The 17,710-nt window shown below is 45.6% G+C and overlaps 1 protein-coding gene across 5 annotated transcripts in view; it reads left to right on the top strand.

Moving 5' to 3' along the window:
- LOC310747654 (uncharacterized protein) overlaps nucleotides 1–17,710 on the top strand; it is a 115,504-nt gene that overhangs the window by 48,799 nt on the left and 48,995 nt on the right. For all 5 annotated transcript variants that reach the window (XM_083582304.1, XM_083582303.1, XM_083582306.1 and 2 more), the window contains 12 exons: nucleotides 1,082–1,153; nucleotides 2,852–2,998; nucleotides 4,622–4,693; nucleotides 6,437–6,580; nucleotides 6,847–6,918; nucleotides 9,381–9,524; nucleotides 10,075–10,146; nucleotides 10,680–10,823; nucleotides 11,871–11,942; nucleotides 13,710–13,853; nucleotides 15,335–15,406; nucleotides 17,077–17,220. In XM_083582304.1, coding sequence (XP_083438430.1) covers nucleotides 1,082–1,153; nucleotides 2,852–2,998; nucleotides 4,622–4,693; nucleotides 6,437–6,580; nucleotides 6,847–6,918; nucleotides 9,381–9,524; nucleotides 10,075–10,146; nucleotides 10,680–10,823; nucleotides 11,871–11,942; nucleotides 13,710–13,853; nucleotides 15,335–15,406; nucleotides 17,077–17,220 — 1,299 coding nt within the window. The remainder of the gene's footprint in view (nucleotides 1–1,081; nucleotides 1,154–2,851; nucleotides 2,999–4,621; nucleotides 4,694–6,436; nucleotides 6,581–6,846; nucleotides 6,919–9,380; nucleotides 9,525–10,074; nucleotides 10,147–10,679; nucleotides 10,824–11,870; nucleotides 11,943–13,709; nucleotides 13,854–15,334; nucleotides 15,407–17,076; nucleotides 17,221–17,710) is intronic.

Genomic DNA, 17,710 nt, shown 5'->3' with positions numbered 1-17,710 from the left:
CTCAACCCATGCGCCTTTCCTACAAATGTTCCTGGCTCACCAACAGGTGTCCTCCGCTCAGTAAGAGGAATTGTTGGGGATGAGAACTGGGCCAGGCTCTGGCCTGAGACTGGGCTCTGTCTGCTGTTGCTTCCTTGCTTCCTTAGGCCATCTTCCCGCTGTGATTTCCCCCTCCTCCTTACCTCTCTTCTTGGCTGCCTCTGACTCTGAGGTGGGTGGAAGGCCAGTAAGGTATTGACCGCCACTGCACCAAGCCACTTGTGACCTGACCATCCTTGCACCTAGTTGAGATGTTCTGGTACAATTACAGAGAATGGAAAATAAATATTAGACGCCCTATCCTTTTAGGCTTTAGAGTGAGTGATCTCTGGAAGGAGGCTAACGTAACGTAGAACAGAGGTGCAGTAGGTAGCCTCTCAGAGGGCAAGTAATTACACCACATTTATGAGTAGGCCCATCTCACCCAAGGCTATTGTGATAGAATTAACCACCCCAGGACTCAGCTACACTTGTCAATTGTATATTGTTATGTGTTATAAACATGTGACACCAGGTGGCGCTATAGAGCAGTGATCCGTCACCAACGGGATTTTCCATTAAGAGCTTTTACAACGTTTTTTTTCTGTAGTGTATTTTTTTAAAAAAAAAAAATCTGTATAGATCCAGCCCCAGTGGAGGCTGATTGTGAAATGAGGTGAGAGGAGTGAGATGCAGGGACACAATCTTAAGTGGGTGGGTACTTTATGTGTCACGGTGCTTTTAGACTAGTCATAATATTCCAGAAACATTATCACCTTGTGCCTACGACAACCAGTGACTGTAGGGCAGTGTGATTCTCTCCATATTACAGTCTGCTGCGAATGCTTGTGATATAGGCTATCCTCTCAGGAGATGGAGGTAGATTGCATGACACTGTTTGGTCTCTCTTAACCAGGCACCCCCAAACTCGGCCCTCCAGATGTTTTGGGACTACAACTCCCATCATCCCTAGCTAACAGGACCACTGGTCAGGGATGATGGGAATTGTAGTCCCAAAACATCTGCTCTTAATGATTCCATAACTGCTCTGCTTCTTCTGTAGCTGATGGGACTGTGGTTGTCAAGGAACTGACCGCAGCAATGAAGTCAACCAGGCGGTTTGCAAATTTTTCAGGTAAGATCTTGGGCATACACAAATGTGTGTAGAGAAGGCACACCTTAGAATGTTTGTTCTTTCATATGTGGTGGACCTGTAAAAGGATAAAACAGTATTGGGAAATAATTTATAATGAATTGAAAAAAAAATGTTTTAAAGCACCTTTCCCCCCAAGAGTCCATTTGGTTGGGGAGATGATGAGATTTTGGGATCTGTGTGGAGGTGGGAATCTTCAGTCGTTGCAACCGTGTCATCGGGGCAAGATCTACTGGGAAGCAGGGCCGGCTTACCCATAGGCACTAGGGGTGCGGGGCACCCAGGCCTTGGGCTCTCAGGGGCGCCAGGCTGAGGGTCTGGGGCCGAGATTTGGAGTCCGGGCATTGAAGAGCCAGGCCAGTCAACAGCCGCTGCTGAGCAGAGCACAGCCCGTTGGAGCACCACAGGCTTTTCTGCTGCGGACGCTGAGGCGCTGCTGGGATTGGCAGGCCGTCGAGAGGCCCGCTCAGCTCACACACACTGCTCACACGAGGTGCGTAGCTTCCCTCCCAAGCATTTGTGGAGATTGCTCTCCTCCCGCCACCAACAGTGGCATGGGAGAGAATTGTGTGCCCCCCCCAAAAAAGCTCCACAACTCTGAGCTGCCCCCCTAAAAAAAGCTCAAGAACTTTGGCCTGCCCCCCAAAAAACAATTGGGGTGCTGGGCAGTTCTTTGCACCCCGGCGCAGCATATATTAAAGCTGGCGCTGCTGGGAAGAGTTGCAGTGCTCACTAGGCCTGAGCTGGGTTTGTTTCTTTGAACTAAGAGTCGCCCTGTAAGTTATTACAGTGGTACCTCGGGTTAAGTACTTAATTCGTTCTGGAGGTCCGTTCTTAACCTGAAACTGTTCTTTGATGGGAAGTTTTGTTTCTGCACATGACTCTGGCATGATGGGAAGTTTTGCTTCTGCACATGACTCGGGCAAAACCCTTCTAAGCTGAGACATTCCTTCATCACCCTAGAATGTTCAGTTCACATTGAGTTCATGAAAACATTGTACCCTGACCTGTTCTTAATCCATGATTGACCACATCTACGGAACGTGATTATTATATCCTTTTAAGTCTTGCTATATCAATCATTAGTAATTGCTTAAGTCTTGCTATATTAATCACTAGTTATAGTTTAATAAGGAGGTTTTCGTGCCTGTCTAGTTCTGTGCTCCCTTTCCCAGCTTTTAATCTATTCATGATTAATGCTTATATGCAACCTTTGCTTTGCACTTGTGTTAACCAATCAGCAACAAGCACATATGTGGCAATGCTGTAATATTCAATAAAAGGGACTCCCCGAGACATGCTCGAGAGATGCCTCCCATATGACACTTGCCATTCGTCTGTCGTTTATTTCAACCCAACAGTTCTTAACCTGAAGCACCACTTTAGCTAATGGGGCTTCCCGCTGCTGCCGCACTGCCGGAGCACGATTTCTGTTCTCATCCTAAAGCAAAGTTCTTAACCCGAGGTACTATTTCTGGGTTAGCAGAGTCTGTAACCTGAAGCATCTGTAACCTGAAATGTATGTAATCCAAGGTGCCACTGTACTGACTTGACCCCGCAGCCCACCCTGACCCAGGGTGGGTTTTTTCTTAGCAAGTGGGCCGCAAAGGGTGTCTCCGAGCGAGAGCCTTCACTCTTAACGTGACTTTTAAATGCTGCTGCTGATGTTCCCTTCTGCAGGCGTCATGGAGAACATCTGTGCTCTCAAGTTAATAAAAGAGCACAGCGTGGGGGAGTCTCCGGCTGTGGAGGGCACCACCAGCCGCTTGGGCCTGCGCATGGCTAACAGGTTGATTGCTCAGGTGCTGAAGTCGGTACGTATGACGGGTAAGTGGTCAACTGAAGAGAAGTGGCAAGCCATTGTAGATAAGCTTTGTGTGAAAATTGCCTCCCAGTAACTATCTGTTGATGCTTTTAAATTATGGTGCTGGAGGAGACTCTTGAGAGTCCCATGGACTGCAAGAAGATCAAACCTATCCATTCTGAAGGAAATCAGCCCTGAGTGCTCACTGGAAGGACAGATCCTGAAGCTGAGGCTCAAATACTTTGGCCACCTCATGAGAAGAGAAGACTCACTGGAAAAGAACCTGATGTTGGGAAAGATGGAGGGCACAAGGAGAAGGGGATGACAGAGGACGAGATGGTTGGATAGTGTTTTCGAAGCTACCAGCATGAGTTTGACCAAACTGCGGGAGGCAATGGAAGACAGGAGTGCCTGGCGTGCTCTGGTCCATGGGGTCACGAAGAGTCGGACACGACTAAACAACTAAACAACAACAACAAACTATCTGTTCCGGGGGTCAAGAATCTTTCTAAGCCAAGGGACCACCTTGCTTTGTGGGCAGCCTGGCAGGTTCATGCCAGTGTGGGCAAGTCTAGAGACAAAAGTGGGTTATACCTAGGGCTGCCTCTGAAGACGGTACGGAAACTTCAGCTGGTGCAGAACCCAACGGCCAGGTTGCTCACCAGAGCAAGACGGTTTGAGCTTATTAAACCGATCCTAGTCCAATTGCACTGGCTACTGATTAGTTTCCGAGCCCAATTCAAAATGCTGGTTTTGACCTATAAAGCCTTAAACGGCTCAGGACCGCAATACCTCAAGAACCGCCTCTTTCCATATGAACCCTGATGTTCCCCAGATCCCTGGCTGGGGACTTGGAGGGATAAATGCCCAAGGCCTAAGCCAAAGTTTCCCTACAACTGAATCTTAGAGTTGTGGCCAATTTTAATCCCATAACACAGTGTTGTATGTCTTTATTCCACGCGGGAGCTTACCTAGGGTTGGGGGGGTGGTCTCTGCCTGTCCACTCAAAGGCTTTATTTACAAAACAAAGTTGGTAAGACAAAGGATGCATCAGGAGGTAATATTCTTTCAGGGATCGGTTAACTTATTAATTTCACTAAATATAAAGGTGTTGCAGGCATTAAAACAATCTATGGCTTTTTAAATGTGCCTGTGGGGGAGGGTTTGGTGTTTGTTTGTTTTTTGTTACGTTATATATTTCATATTTGTATACTGTAAACTGCCCTGTATGTAAATTTAATGAAAAATAACAGTAGTAATACAGTGGAACCTTGGTTCTTGAACTTAATCCATTCCAGAAGTCTGTTCGACCCCCAAAACTGTTCAAAAACCAAGGTGCGGCTTCCAATTGGCTACAGGAGCTTCTTGCACTCAAGTGGAAGCTGTGTCAGAAATTCGGCTTCCGAAAAACGTTCAAAAACCAAAACACTTACTTCTGGGTTTGCGGCATTCGGGAGCCAATTTGTTTGTCAACTATGCCATTTGAGAACCAAGGTATAACTGTATTGTGGGCATCTCTTTCAAGTATTGCAGAGCCCCCATCTGTTTTGCCTTTTAGAGCAATTATGGATTATTATTATTATTATTACTATTATTATGGCAACGATTTCAATCGATCCCCTTCTTACCACCTTTGTAACTTGCAGAAGCTGGGCAGCCACATTTCATTAATTTCTTGAGGGTTTTGACGAGGAATGATCAACTCAGAACAGTGGCAGGTAAGAATGTCGTCACAAGTGGTCATTTAATTAACGTGGCACAGTGGCGGGTCATGGAGCCTGGGCCCGCATTACCGCTTACCATCAATGGTGGGCGACATTGCAGCACAGTGGCATTCCGCTGCTCCTGCAGAGTCTCTTGCTGGGTCCCGAGACAAGGAGAGGCGTAATTCCCTCTCCAGCCAGCCAGGGAACATTTGAGTTGGCCAATAGCGGCCGGACCAAGGGGTGGGCACTTTAGGGGGACAGGGCTAACTGGTTCCCTCAAGGACTTCACTCAGGTCTGTTCCCAGAGTAAAGAATCCCAGCCTCTTACCTGGCACTTTGGACTTGCTGGATCTCCCACCTACCCTCTTTATAGTTATAGTTATATAGTTTGTTTTCTGACCTTGCTATGGATGATGATGATAAAAATTTATTATTTATACTCTGCCCATCTGGCTGGGTTTCCCCAGCCACTCTGGGCGACTCCCAACAGAATACAGTGGACGCTCGGGTTGTGAACATGATCCGTGCGGGATGCACATTCGCAAACCGCAGCATTCGCAACCTGCAGCAGTGCGTCTGCGCATGCATGGGTTGTGATTTGGCGTTTCTGCGCATGCGCAAAGCGCAATTTAGCACTTCTGCTCGTGCGCGACCACCGAAACCTGGAAGTAACCCATTCAGGTACTTTTGGGTTTCGGCAGGTCCGTAACCTGAAAAAATGCAACCTGAAGTTGCAACCGAGGTATGACTGTATTAAAAACACGATAAAATATCAAACATTAAAAACTTCCATAAACAGGGCTGCCTTCAGATGCCTTCTAAAAGTCAGATAGTTGTTTATTTCCTTGGCATCTGATGGGAGGGCGTTCCACAGGCGGGTGCCACTACCGAGAAGGCCTTCTGCCTGGATCCCTGTAACCTCACTTATCTCAGGGAGGGAATCGCCAGAAGGCCCTTGGAGCTGGACCTCAAGTGTCTGGGCTGAGCAATGGGGGTGGATTACAATTGGTTGCAGTATTTGGGACCAGGGAGGAATTTGTCCTTCAGGTCTGTTCACATCATCCCTGACCATCAATGATGTTGGAGGACCACAGGCTGGTTACCCCTGGTTTACACTAACTGTCATGGCTCCCGCCCAGAGGCTTATGGGTGTTGTGTGTGGGAAAGAGTGCTGGGGAATTATTTGGCACCAAATATATTCACTGAAGGGACGCGGGTGGCGCTGTGGGTTAAACCACAGAGCATAGGACTTGCTGATCAGAAGGTCGACGGTTCGAATCTCCGTGACGGGGTGAGCTCCCATTGCTCGGTCCCTGCTCCTGCCAACCTAGCAGTTCAAAAGCACGTCAAAGTGCAAGTAGATAAATAGGTACCGCTCCAGCGGGAAGGTAAACGGCATTTCCGTGCGCTGCTCTGGTTCGCCAGAAGCAGCTTAGTCATGCTGGCCACGTGACCCGGAAGCTGTACGCCAGCTCCCTCAGCCGAGATGAGTGCCGCAACCCCAGAGTTGGCCAGGACTGGCCCTAATGGTCAGGGGTCCCTTTACCTTTATATTCACTGAACAAGAGTTCCCCACGGTGTTCAGAACCCAGGGGAAGAAGATGGCTGTTGAACCTAAAGCCACTTCAAGCTACCCATCAGCTAGCATTGTGTAGATCTATGCCCTGTAGATATAGCTTTTTCACCTAGCTTAACCTGCCCTCTGGATTGCTGTCTGCCTGATCTCTTCCCTTCCCTTCCTCTTGAACCCTGCAGCCTTGATGGATGGTTTTGAATCCCTTGCCAAGGTGGAAAATGGGAAGATAGGCATGGAAGGATTGCAGGTGGTCCTGAACAGCTTCAACATCTTCTTGTCCCCAAAAGAGGCATCGGACGCGTTGGCCCTTTGCAATGTTGATGGTAAGTAGCTTTTGTGGCCAGTGGGGGCGTTTGTGAGGTGAGGCTGGCTTGGAAAGGCCCTAGAATTCAATTCAGTTGCAAAAGAGGCCATCCCATTGCTCCTAGAACAACCGTCTTTTTGTCTTGTGTTATGGAGAGTATACTAGTGCCATTAATAAAGACATGCAAATAGCCGCTCGCCTGGTTGTTTATGGCAAATAGGAATTGCCTCCAGGAGAGTGGACAAGGAATATTTTGTAAACTTCACCCACCCACCCCACTTTCAGGCAAAAAGACCGTGAATCTGAAGGACTTCTTCAAAGGAACAACCTATACTGCAACTTTTATTACTCATCCAGGTAAGCAAGGACATGTCTGAAAATAGCAAATATGGCTTTGAAGACTCACAGGTGCAAGGTGCTAAGATTGTGATTGGGTTTCTCTTCTTTTCATTATTTTTTTTAATATTAAAAGTTTCACACTTAAAAGGCTCAGAGAAATATACCATATTTTTCACTCTATAAGACACACCAGACCATAAGACACACCTAGTTTTTGGAGGAGGAAAACAAGAAAAAAAATATTCTGAATCTCAGAAGCCAGAACAACAAGAGGGATCGCTGCGCAGCGAAAGCAGCAATCCCTCTTGCTGTTCTGGCTTCTGGGATAGCTGCGCAGCCTGCATTCTCTCCATAAGACGCACACACATTTCCCCTTACTTTTTAGGAGGGAAAAAGTGAGTCTTATAGAGCAAAAAATACGGTATGTACCTTTTTAAGTAAGAATGTCCTTAGTTATAGGACCTTGGCTATGGCTTTCTTTCATTTTTCAAGTTTTTTATTAAATATTTTCTTGTGTTACAAAACAAGCAAATGAATGGGGGAAAGTACATGTCTTCTCCGCTTTCAGTTCATAGAGTCTTTTTCACAGTTCATTTACATGTAGTGTGAGACACTTTTGCCATAGACGTCTTGCTCAAAATCTGAGGCTAGGTGCCTCCACACACCAAGCCATACCCAGAAAGAATTGGCTAACATCACAAAAATAAAACTCTGCCACACCAACATTAGATATCATGGGATACTGACAGCATCAATTGGAATGCAATCAAAACAAGAATTAAGAAAGGAATGGAAGTGTGTTGAAGAATATATTGTACAATATTACTCCAATGGAAATCTTTGGATAAGTACTGACTGAGTTCATTAAGCTAATGATTCTAGAATAGAGGATTGATTAATGTGATGAATAAATATGAACACAATGATAGAGTTTTAATGTAGCAAGAAGGAAATCATGCACGTGGGTGAGCGAAGTCATATGGGTATTTGGGTAAATGGTGGATAGGGTATAGGGTCAGATGTGGGGAATCCGTATATTTAATATATGTTATGTACAGTGCTGAAATTGTACTGTAACTAACGTGTAATTTGAATTTAATAAATAAATAAAGGACATTTAAAAAAAATAGATATCATGGGGTACAAATAAAATAACTAGAAACCTTAACAAACGATATCTTCGAAACTATTCCCACACCCCCTCTGGTGGAAAATCAACAAAGATCTGGCGAGATGGTGTAAAACCAATTTCACCATGATTAAAATGATAATACAGTGGTACCTCGGGTTACATACGCTTCAGGTTACATACGCTTCAGGTTACAGACTCCACTAACCCAGAAATAGTACCTCGGGTTAAGAACTTTGCTTCAGGATGAGAACAGAAATGGTGCTCCGGTGGCGTGGCAGCAGCAGGAGGCCCCATTAGCTAAAGTGGTGCTTCAGGTTAAGAACAGTTTCAGGTTAAGAACGGACCTCCGAAACGAATTAAGTACTTATCCTGAGGTACCACTGTACTCCCAAAGCTAACCTACCTCTATTCCAAAGCCTTCCAAACTGGATTCCCCAACCCAACTCCATAAATAGCAGGAATAACAGCAACACTCATTTATCTTCTCGCAGAAAAAACCCAAGCTGGCCATGGCTTTCTGTGATTGGTTTTCTTTTTTAAAAAAATTGAAAGAATTTGTGGAGTCTGGAACTCGCAGCCCTTCTTTTGAATGCCAGAGATTGAACCCTGAAAGGAGGAAGGGGCAGGCTGCAAGAAAGGACTGCAGCTCGGGGTAGAACATCTTCTTTGCGTGCTGAGCGACCCAGGTTTGACTGCCAATCCGTGGAGACAAAACTGAGCTATGTGGTCTGACTCCATATAACTCGGCTTCCTGTGCTGACAAAATAGGTAGTGGAGAATGTGTAAGGGACAATAGAGGGAAGAACAGGAAAATCCATGGAACAGGAAAGGATTGGCAAAGGCTTTGCTGTTGACTGTAAAAACATGACTTGCCATGTTCATTGGATCAGACCAAAGGTTCATATAGTGTCGTGCTATGTATATCCATCAGTGCCCATCTAGATCAGCTATGGGGAATCTTTGGCCCTCCAGATGTTGGTGAACTATAACTCTCATTGTCCCTAGCCGTTAGCCATGTTTGCTGGGGCTGATTGGAGCTGTAGTCCAGAAACATCTGGAGGACCAAAGGTTCCCCACACCTGGCTTAGATGCCCCTGGAAAGCTCATAAGTAGAGTGCAGCGGAGCAGCCATCCCATGATTTTTGTCTCTGGTATCTGGTATTCAGAGGTAGAGTGCCTCTAAAACCAGAAGTTCCACTTTTTTAAATTATCATGGCTAATAGCCATTGTGGTGACCCTTTCTTTCTTTGGTTATAAATATTGAACAAGGCAAATCTACCCTTTGTGGCCTCATTGTGCAGGGCTGTTCTGTCATGTCGTGTTGACTTTGGAGTGTGTGTTTTTATAGAACTTCAACTCACCTGTATGGCTCTGAACAAGCTCAAGGGCAACCATTTTAATCTCCATGCTCTTGAGTCCACCCTGAAGACCCTGGATCTCCCAGAGGCCTATGAATTACTGCAGGAAGTAATGAAGACAGCCAAAGCCGACAGTAAGACTTCTGGGTGGGGTCTGGGTGGGAAGGTGCTATTCTCTTTTGAACAGTCTCTTGCAGACTAAACGGCCTCGGTCCAGTATACCTGAAGGAGCGTCTCCACCTCCATCGTTCTGCCCAGACACTGAGGTCTAGCGCCGAGGGACTTCTGGAGGTTCCCTCACTACAAGAAGCCAAGTTACAGGGAACCAGGCAGAGGGCCTTCTCGGTAGTGGCACCCATCCTATGGAACGCCCTCCCATCAGATGTCAAAGAGAAAAATAACTACCAAACTTTTAGAAGACATCTGAAGGCAGCCCTGTTTAGGGAAGCTTTTAATGTTTAATAGGTTATTGTATTTTAGTGTTTTGTTGGAAGCCGCCCAGAGTGGCTGGGGAAACCCAGCCAGATGGGCAGGGTATAAATAATACATTATTATTATTATTATTATTATTATTATTATTATTTGAAGAAAAAGACAGTTGTGCAGGGGCCAAATCTTGATTAGGTTGGTACAGGCTGGGATGATTTGCTCTATATTTTTTCTGATTTACACTTTGCCTTTCAGGTCACGGCAGGGTGAATTTCAGAGAATTCATGAGGGTTTATATGCTCTTACCAGAACTCCTGGAAGCAACGGGTAAGGACAAACCAGCCATTTATTTTTTGGCTCTCTGCCAACTGAGAGATCTTTCCTTGTTGCGGTACCTAGAACCGTTCATCAGGTTCCAGGGCAGCCTTGCCAAACCTGGTACCTTCCAGAATACAACTCCTATCATCCCTGCCCCATGGCTGGAGCTGATGGGAGTTGTAGTCCAAAACATCTGGGGGGCAGGAGGTTTGGGGAAGGCTTTCCCAGAAAACGTGTTTTCGTCGTCATTCCCTAGCAATCTCAAGCTCAAAGCTGATGCTCAGTTCTGTGATTCCGTGCCCTGATAGTCGACTTTATAAAATGCAGATCAGCCATAGGAGGTTGAGAGTTAGTCTCTTGGGGAGTGTGTGTGTGTGTGTGTGTGTGTGTGTGTGTGTGTGCTTAACCCTTTCCTGCCAATAAATGGCCAGGCTACTTTTCCACCTGCAGGGAGGAAATCCTTTGTTAGCCGTAGATTTAGGCTTGCTTCCAAATGAATGAAAAATGACCAACTGCATCTTCATCCCTCTTGCCCTTGGCAGTGCTGACGGATACTATGAACGCCATGAGTAATATCAGAGGCGACCAAGTCCAGGTGGATGACCTGCCCAAAACCTTGGCCAATGTGGGCATCAAATTGACACCAGAGGAACTCCAGCAGCTGGTCCACTCAGTTCCAGTCACAGGTGAGATCAGGACACTTGATTGGGGCCATGTTGTTTCTTTTTGCATTGTAAGCCTGTGGGCATGGACTGTCATTTCCCCTCCTTTTCCCTCGCTGCTTTAATGAACCACATTGCCATCAGTAGGTCCTGTGCCGGATTTACGTATAAGATAAACAAGCTATAGCTTAGGGCCCTACTCTCTTGGGGCCCCCAAAAATTTTAAAGGAAAAAAACCTGGATGTACGTTTCAGAAATATAAGATAAAAAACAAATAAAATAAAACCTACATACAGCAACAGTGTTTTGTGTTGTGTAGGCTCCTATGATATAAGTTATGGGCCCCGCCTGCTAGCCTGCTCCCTAAAATATCACTGGTTTGCTCATTTCTATACCTAGGGTGCCTACATTCTGCACGTGCAAATGGCTTTAGATACCTATTAGGTCCATAAATTACCATATAGCATATATTCAACACAAAAAACAGCGACAGTTTGTTGTTGACAAAGGACAGCTGGACATATAAAGGGCCCCATTACATTCAGTAGCTTAGGGCCTCATCAAACCTAAATCTGGCCCTGTTCACATAGAATCTAGGCTGATATCTGCAGAACTCTGGCTGCTACAGGTGCCGCATAATACTCGTTCCACAGTTATAAGAAATCAATATTTTAGTCTGACAGCACCTCCGCTTTGGAACGCCTGCCTTTTGACACCATTGTACACTTTCTGGTGCCTCCTAAAAGCCTTTTTTTTTTTTTTTTTTGGACAAGCCTGCCCAGATATGTATAATGTTTACATGTGTTTTAACCTGCTTTTAGCATACTGTTGATTTTAATTATTATTATTACAATGTTTTAAATAGCTGTTTTTAGTTGTTCTTAACTGATGCTTTTATTGTTTTGCTGTTTTCTTTTTCTGAACTGCTTTTGGGGCATTTGTTGTTGTTGTTTTTTAAGAAATCAGGCAGTATTTAAATTTTATGAAATAAATGAATAAATAAGAACGAGATTTCCCACACATAGGTATAAGTTATCCCTCTCAACTTCTCTGCTATTCTGTTCCTTACAGGCGACAGGACTGTAGCCTTTGATGAGATTATTAGGACTATAACTGGTACGCAGTCTATCTCAGAATTTGATGGTAAGACCACAGAAAACAATATCTTGATTGCCCACAAATACGTCAGTGCATCTGAAAATCTTGAGTGAATGTGCAGAGGAGGGAAGGGGTTAATAATAATAATACAGTAGCACCTCGGGTAATGTAAACTTTGGGTTGCGAAAGCGGCAAACCAGGAAGTGTTTCGCCGCACGCGCATGCACAGAAGCGGTCTACCGTCGTGTGCGCATGCGCAGAAGCAGTCCCTCTGGTTGCAGAAACCTCAGGATCCGACCGGAGCTCCGGAACGGATCCCGTCCGCAATTGGAGGTGCCAGAAGGGTACATTTTTAAGGTTTTACTGTCCATATTCAATTCCAACTATTTTCTTTGCTACGTATTTTGTGGTGTTAAATCTCAGCTGGGGCTCTCTCACCCAAAGAGTGTTTGCCCCCAGATTGGGTCTTGGCTTCCGGGATTCCAACATTTACAACAGAAGGGGGGGTCATCCCTTGCCCCTATTGTTATCTTACCGTAGATTCAGGTACTGGTAACTTTATTGCAATAATCAGTGTGCAGAAGTAGAGATACATGCTTCCGAGAAATTGTGACATGTGGTCTGATGCATGGAAGGGGTGTGTGGGTGTGTTGAGACTGGCTCTTCCATCCTTCCATCCACCATGTCCCCATACGGGCATCCTCCAGGGTGATACAGGCATGCTCTGCCATAGGGTTGCACCATGCAGCTTGCAACCGCTGGTCTTTTCAGGTGAGCTTCTCCCCTCTTGGCTTTTCTACCCCCTCTGCGAGGTCAGTCTTCCCTGCCTCACGCAGTTACTTTATCGCCCCTGGTGAGTTCCATCGTTGACCATCCCCTCTTGTTTGCTCAAATGGGTGTTAATGCCACCTTTCAAGGATGTGTCCCCTCCCGGTTCTCGCTGCCTAAAACCAGCCTGTTGCAAATCATCTTATGGTTGTCTCCGGACTGCCGGTGGTGAAATGGGAACGAGTGTAAAAATGAACACTCTTGATCCTTATTATTGAGGGGAAGTGCGTGGAACAGGTCTCAGTGTTTCAATTTCTGGGAATGGAGTTGAGAGACGACCTAACTTGGGGAGAAAACAGCAAAGACCTGATGAAGAGGTTATATTTTCTGAGAATCCTCCGGAAAAACAATCTCTCAAAGGAGCTGTTGATGGCATTTTACCATTGCACTGTGGAGAGCGTATTAACTTATGGTCTGTGTGTGTGGTTTGGGGGCTGCACGGCCAGGGGAAAAACAATGCTATCCAGGGTTGTAAAGACTGCAGAGAGAATAATTGGGTGCACTCTTCCCACCTTAGATCAAATCTATGCTGCCAGGTGCCATAAGAAAGCTGCAGAGATAGCGCAGGATAGTATGCACCCCGGAAATGATCTCTTTCAGCTTCTGCCTTCTGGAAGAAGGTATAGGGTTATAAAGGCCAGGACTAGCCGCCTGAAAAACAGTTTCTACGCAAAGGCAATTCTGGTTCTAAATGCAGCATAAGGGATCTCTATAGTATAGTGTATTTTTTAGTATAGTATAGTGTATAGTATAGTATAGTATAGTATAGTATAGTATAGTATAGTATAGTAGTGTGTTTTAAAATGGGGATTCAGAGTTTTTAGGGATTTTTATAGTATAGTATAGTGTATTTTAAAATGGGGTTTCAGAGTTTTTAGGGTTTTTTTAATGTTTTATTAGTTTTTCAATTTCATTGTTCTGTATGGGACAATGACAATAAAGATATCGTATATATCGTATATCGTATATCCTTTGCTCTGCCAGCTTTAAAGAAGGCTTTTGACGCAATCAGAGAGCTCTGCAAACAGAAGATCAAGAAGGAAGAGTTGCCAGTTGCCCTGGAAATCCTGGGCATTCGGCTATCAGCCGAGGAACTTCAGCTAGCTCTGACATCTGTCTCCATTGATGGTGAGATTTTAATTAATTTTCTATATTTGCCCAAAAGCCTCCATAACAGTGCAACCAACGTGGTTGTATTTCCTTGTTTCTCCGGCTAATATCCTAGGGTTCCATCTCCATTTAATCTTCTCCCTTCATACTTAAGAAACTGAGCGCAGGGTAGGTCTCTGTGAAGGGGGCAAGGGCATGCAAATAGGAGTGGACTAGGTTGACAAAACCTACAACAGAGAGCACTATTGGCAGAGGGCCCAGTAAAGTAGCGTGGGAGTCTCTGATGCTCCAGAATTGCTGCAGCTAAGCAGGTGTGGAAAGGAGACCACATTTGAGTTCAGATACAAGTTTAAGAAGTAAACTGTTGCAGGAGGGACAACACCTGTTTTGCACCATCTAAGGGTCCTTCTAGGGGACGTGGGTGGCACTGTGGGTTAAACCACACAGCCTTGGCTTTGGTTCGAATCCCCGTGACGGGGTGAGCTCCCATTGCTCGGTCCCTGCTCCTGCCCACCTAGCAGTTCGAAAGCACGTCAAAGTGCAAGTAGATCAATAGGTACCGCTCCGGCGGGAAGGTAAACGGCGTTTCCGTGCACTGCTCTGGTTCGCCAGAAGCGGCTTAGTCATGCTGGCCACATGACCCGGAAGCTGTACGCCGGCTCCCTCAGCCAATAAAGCGAGATGAGCGTCGCAATCCCTGAGTCGGTCACACTGGACCTAATGGTCAGGCGTCCCTTTACCTTTACCTTTACCTTTAAGGGTCCTTCTAGACTGGCTCTCTCACCATTCAGCCTGCCACAATCATGGGCATTTTGCTAGCACAAGCAGCACCTCCCTTTGGGTGGGGCACATCAGTTTTCTCCAGGGCCCAGTATCCTCATCGCGCCATAGAGCATCACTTCGCCACTGGGATTCCCGGCATCTTCAGTGGAAACAGCACACACAGCTTCAATTTCCATCTGCAAATGCTTGGACATCACTCCAGTCCTTGGTGGGAAAAGGTCATTTTCTGGGGGCTGGGAACTTCTGCGGCCACCATTGTTGCCTGGCCATTGGCATATTTCCTTTCGCCTTTCAGAAGGGTAGCAGATGGCTTCTCAGTATTTAGAATGCATGCAAAAGCTTTCCTTGCTTTCAGCGTGAACACAGGGATGTTCCTCGTGCACCTTTAGTCATGTATTTAGATGTCTTATGTACAGCTTCTCTCATTCCCCCGCCAAAGGCTGTTGAAATCCACATATTTTTATTTTATTTTAATGGTGGGGCAATTTACAAAATATATTTTTTTAAGCCATGAGCTGATGTGTGGTTGATTGAAGGGGCCATATCCCCTTTCGTGGCAAATAATAATAATAATAATAATAATAATAATAATAATAATAATAATTTATTATTTGAACCCTGCCCATCTGGCTGGGTTTCAGCCAAATGGCACCTTTCCTATGTGATCACTTGTTTATTTGTCTGTTTGTTTCCCCTTTTCTCTCAATCCGTTGAAGGTTCCGGGAGACTGGATGGGATCGAATTCCTGAAGGTTTGGTTCAATTCCCCACACTTTTTTGAATTCATAGGTAAGCATTTGGAAAGCTGGGAAAAGTGAACTTGGGCCTGAGCTCCATGGAGGTTGGCAGGCTGTGAATGCTCTGCCATTGGGAGGGCAGGTGACAGACAAGTGGGGAACGAGGAGAGAAGAGCCTTGGCTCTGTCAGTTTACTGCTCCCTCCTCATCCCTTCGCTTCCCATTCAGCAACAGTGACTTTATAACGGCCCTGTTTCTCAGCCTCTGCTCCTCTTCTGCACAATGCAGTGAGTGATCTGAGCCTAGAGTCAGAGCAGAAAATTTGGAGGGGTTTTTTTGGGGGGGGGTTGCATTTAATGAGAAACTCCCAAACTTCTTCAGCCAATATCCAAGTCAAAACACTGTGATCCAAAATGTGCACTTCTCTCAATTTTTCGATGCCGTTCTTCAACTGAAAGGTCCGTATAGTTAAAGCCATGGTTTTCCCAGTAGTGATGTATGGAAGTGAGAGCTGGACCATAAAGAAGGCTGGTCGCCGAAGAATTGATGCTTTTGAATTATGGTGCTGGAGGAGACTCTTGAGAGTCCCATGGACTGCAAGAAGATCAAACCTATCCATTCTTAAGGAAATCAGCCCTGAGTGCTCACTGGAAGGACAGATTGTGAAGCTGAGGCTCCAGTACTTTGCCACCTCATGAGAAGAGAAAACTCCCTGGAAAAGACCCTGATGTTGGGAAAGATTGAGGGCACAAGGAGAAGGGAACGACAGAGGATGAGATGGCTGGACAGTGTTCTCGAAGCTACAAACATGAGTCTGACCAAACTGCAGGAGGCAGTGGAAGACAGGAGTCCCTGGTGTGCTCTGGTCCATGGGGTCACGAAGAGTTGGACACGACTAAACGGCTAAACAACAACAAATGTACAAAATGGGGAATATAATAGGGGGAAATGTGCTCTTTTTGGTAAAGGTTACTTTAAACATTTTTTTCCAGTTCATTATATATAATTTCCCAGAATGCTTTTATTACCTTACACGTCCACCACATATGATAAAAGGTCCCTTCTTTTTCTTTACATTTCCAACAGATATTTGTACCTGTCTTCCATATTTTTTGCCAACTTGTTGTTTAGTCGTTTAGTCGTGTCCGACTCTTCGTGACCCCATGGACCACAGCATGCCAGGCACTCCTGTCTTCCACTGCCTCCCACAGTTTGGTCAAACTCAGGCTGGTAGCTTCGAGAACACTGTCCAACCATCTCATCCTCTGTCGTCCCCTTCTCTTTATGTCCTCCATCTTTCCCAACATCAGGGTCTTTTCCAGGGAGTAGTGGAGCCTCAGCTTCAGGATCTGTCCTTCCAGTGAGCACTCAGGGCTGATTTCCTTCAGAATGGATAGGTTTGATCTTCTTGCAGTCCATGGGACTCTCAAGAGTCTCCTCCAGCAGTCAACTTACTAGGGGTTAAATACCAACAGTACATCATTTCCCTATAATTTTCTTTCAACATACAGCATGCCATGAATTTCAAATCAGTTCTCCATAACCTCTCAAAATGCTGACAGATTTACAAAATGGCAAACTCATGCAGAAATGTGGCGAGTTGAACTACTCAGTACGTTGAGTAAAGGAACAGATGGCAGCCCTTCCTTCCTTCCTTCCTTCCTTCCTTCCTTCCTTCCTTCCTTCCTTCCTTCCTTCCTTCCCATTCATGTCCTCCTCCAGCGCTGCGGGATGCCATGAAGCATGTTGAAAGCATCAGAAACAAGAAGATGACAGTTCAGCAGCTGGAGGGAAGTCTGGGTGGCCTGGGACTGTACTTGCCCAATAAAACTTTCAACGATATAGTCAAATCAGTCAAAACTGACGGTAAGAAATATTTACCTGTTGTCCGTCCTCTAAGCCCCTCTCTGTTCCTAGACAGTTGACACAGGCATTGACTAAGATTAATGAAGAAGCTTTTACAAGATAACATGAGGAAAAGCTGTGTATTGTTTAGGGATAAATGGGTGGGTGAATGGATGGATGGATGGATCAATCAATCAGTCACTGAATACCTTTATACTTATTTAGTCACAGGCCAGTTCCAATTTGTTGATGAATAATGATCACATTATGGCTTTGATGCTGTTTAACATAATCATACATGTGAAAGGGATGCGGGTGGCGCTGTGCTCTAAACCACTGAGCCTCTTGGGCTTGCCAATCAGAAGATTGGCGGTTTGAAAGCACGCCACTGCAAGTAGATAAATAGGTATCGCTGTGGCAGGAAGGTAAACGGCGTTTCCATGCGCTCTGCTTTCCGTCACGGTGTCCCATTGCGCCAGAAGCTGTTTAGTCATGCAGGCCACATGACCTG

The sequence above is a fragment of the Podarcis filfolensis genome (assembly GCF_964270895.1).
Source record: "Podarcis filfolensis genome assembly, chromosome: 13".
NCBI lineage: Eukaryota > Metazoa > Chordata > Lepidosauria > Squamata > Lacertidae > Podarcis > Podarcis filfolensis.
Note: the sequence above shows the minus strand (reverse complement) of the source record. Positions and strands in the feature narration are given on the sequence as shown.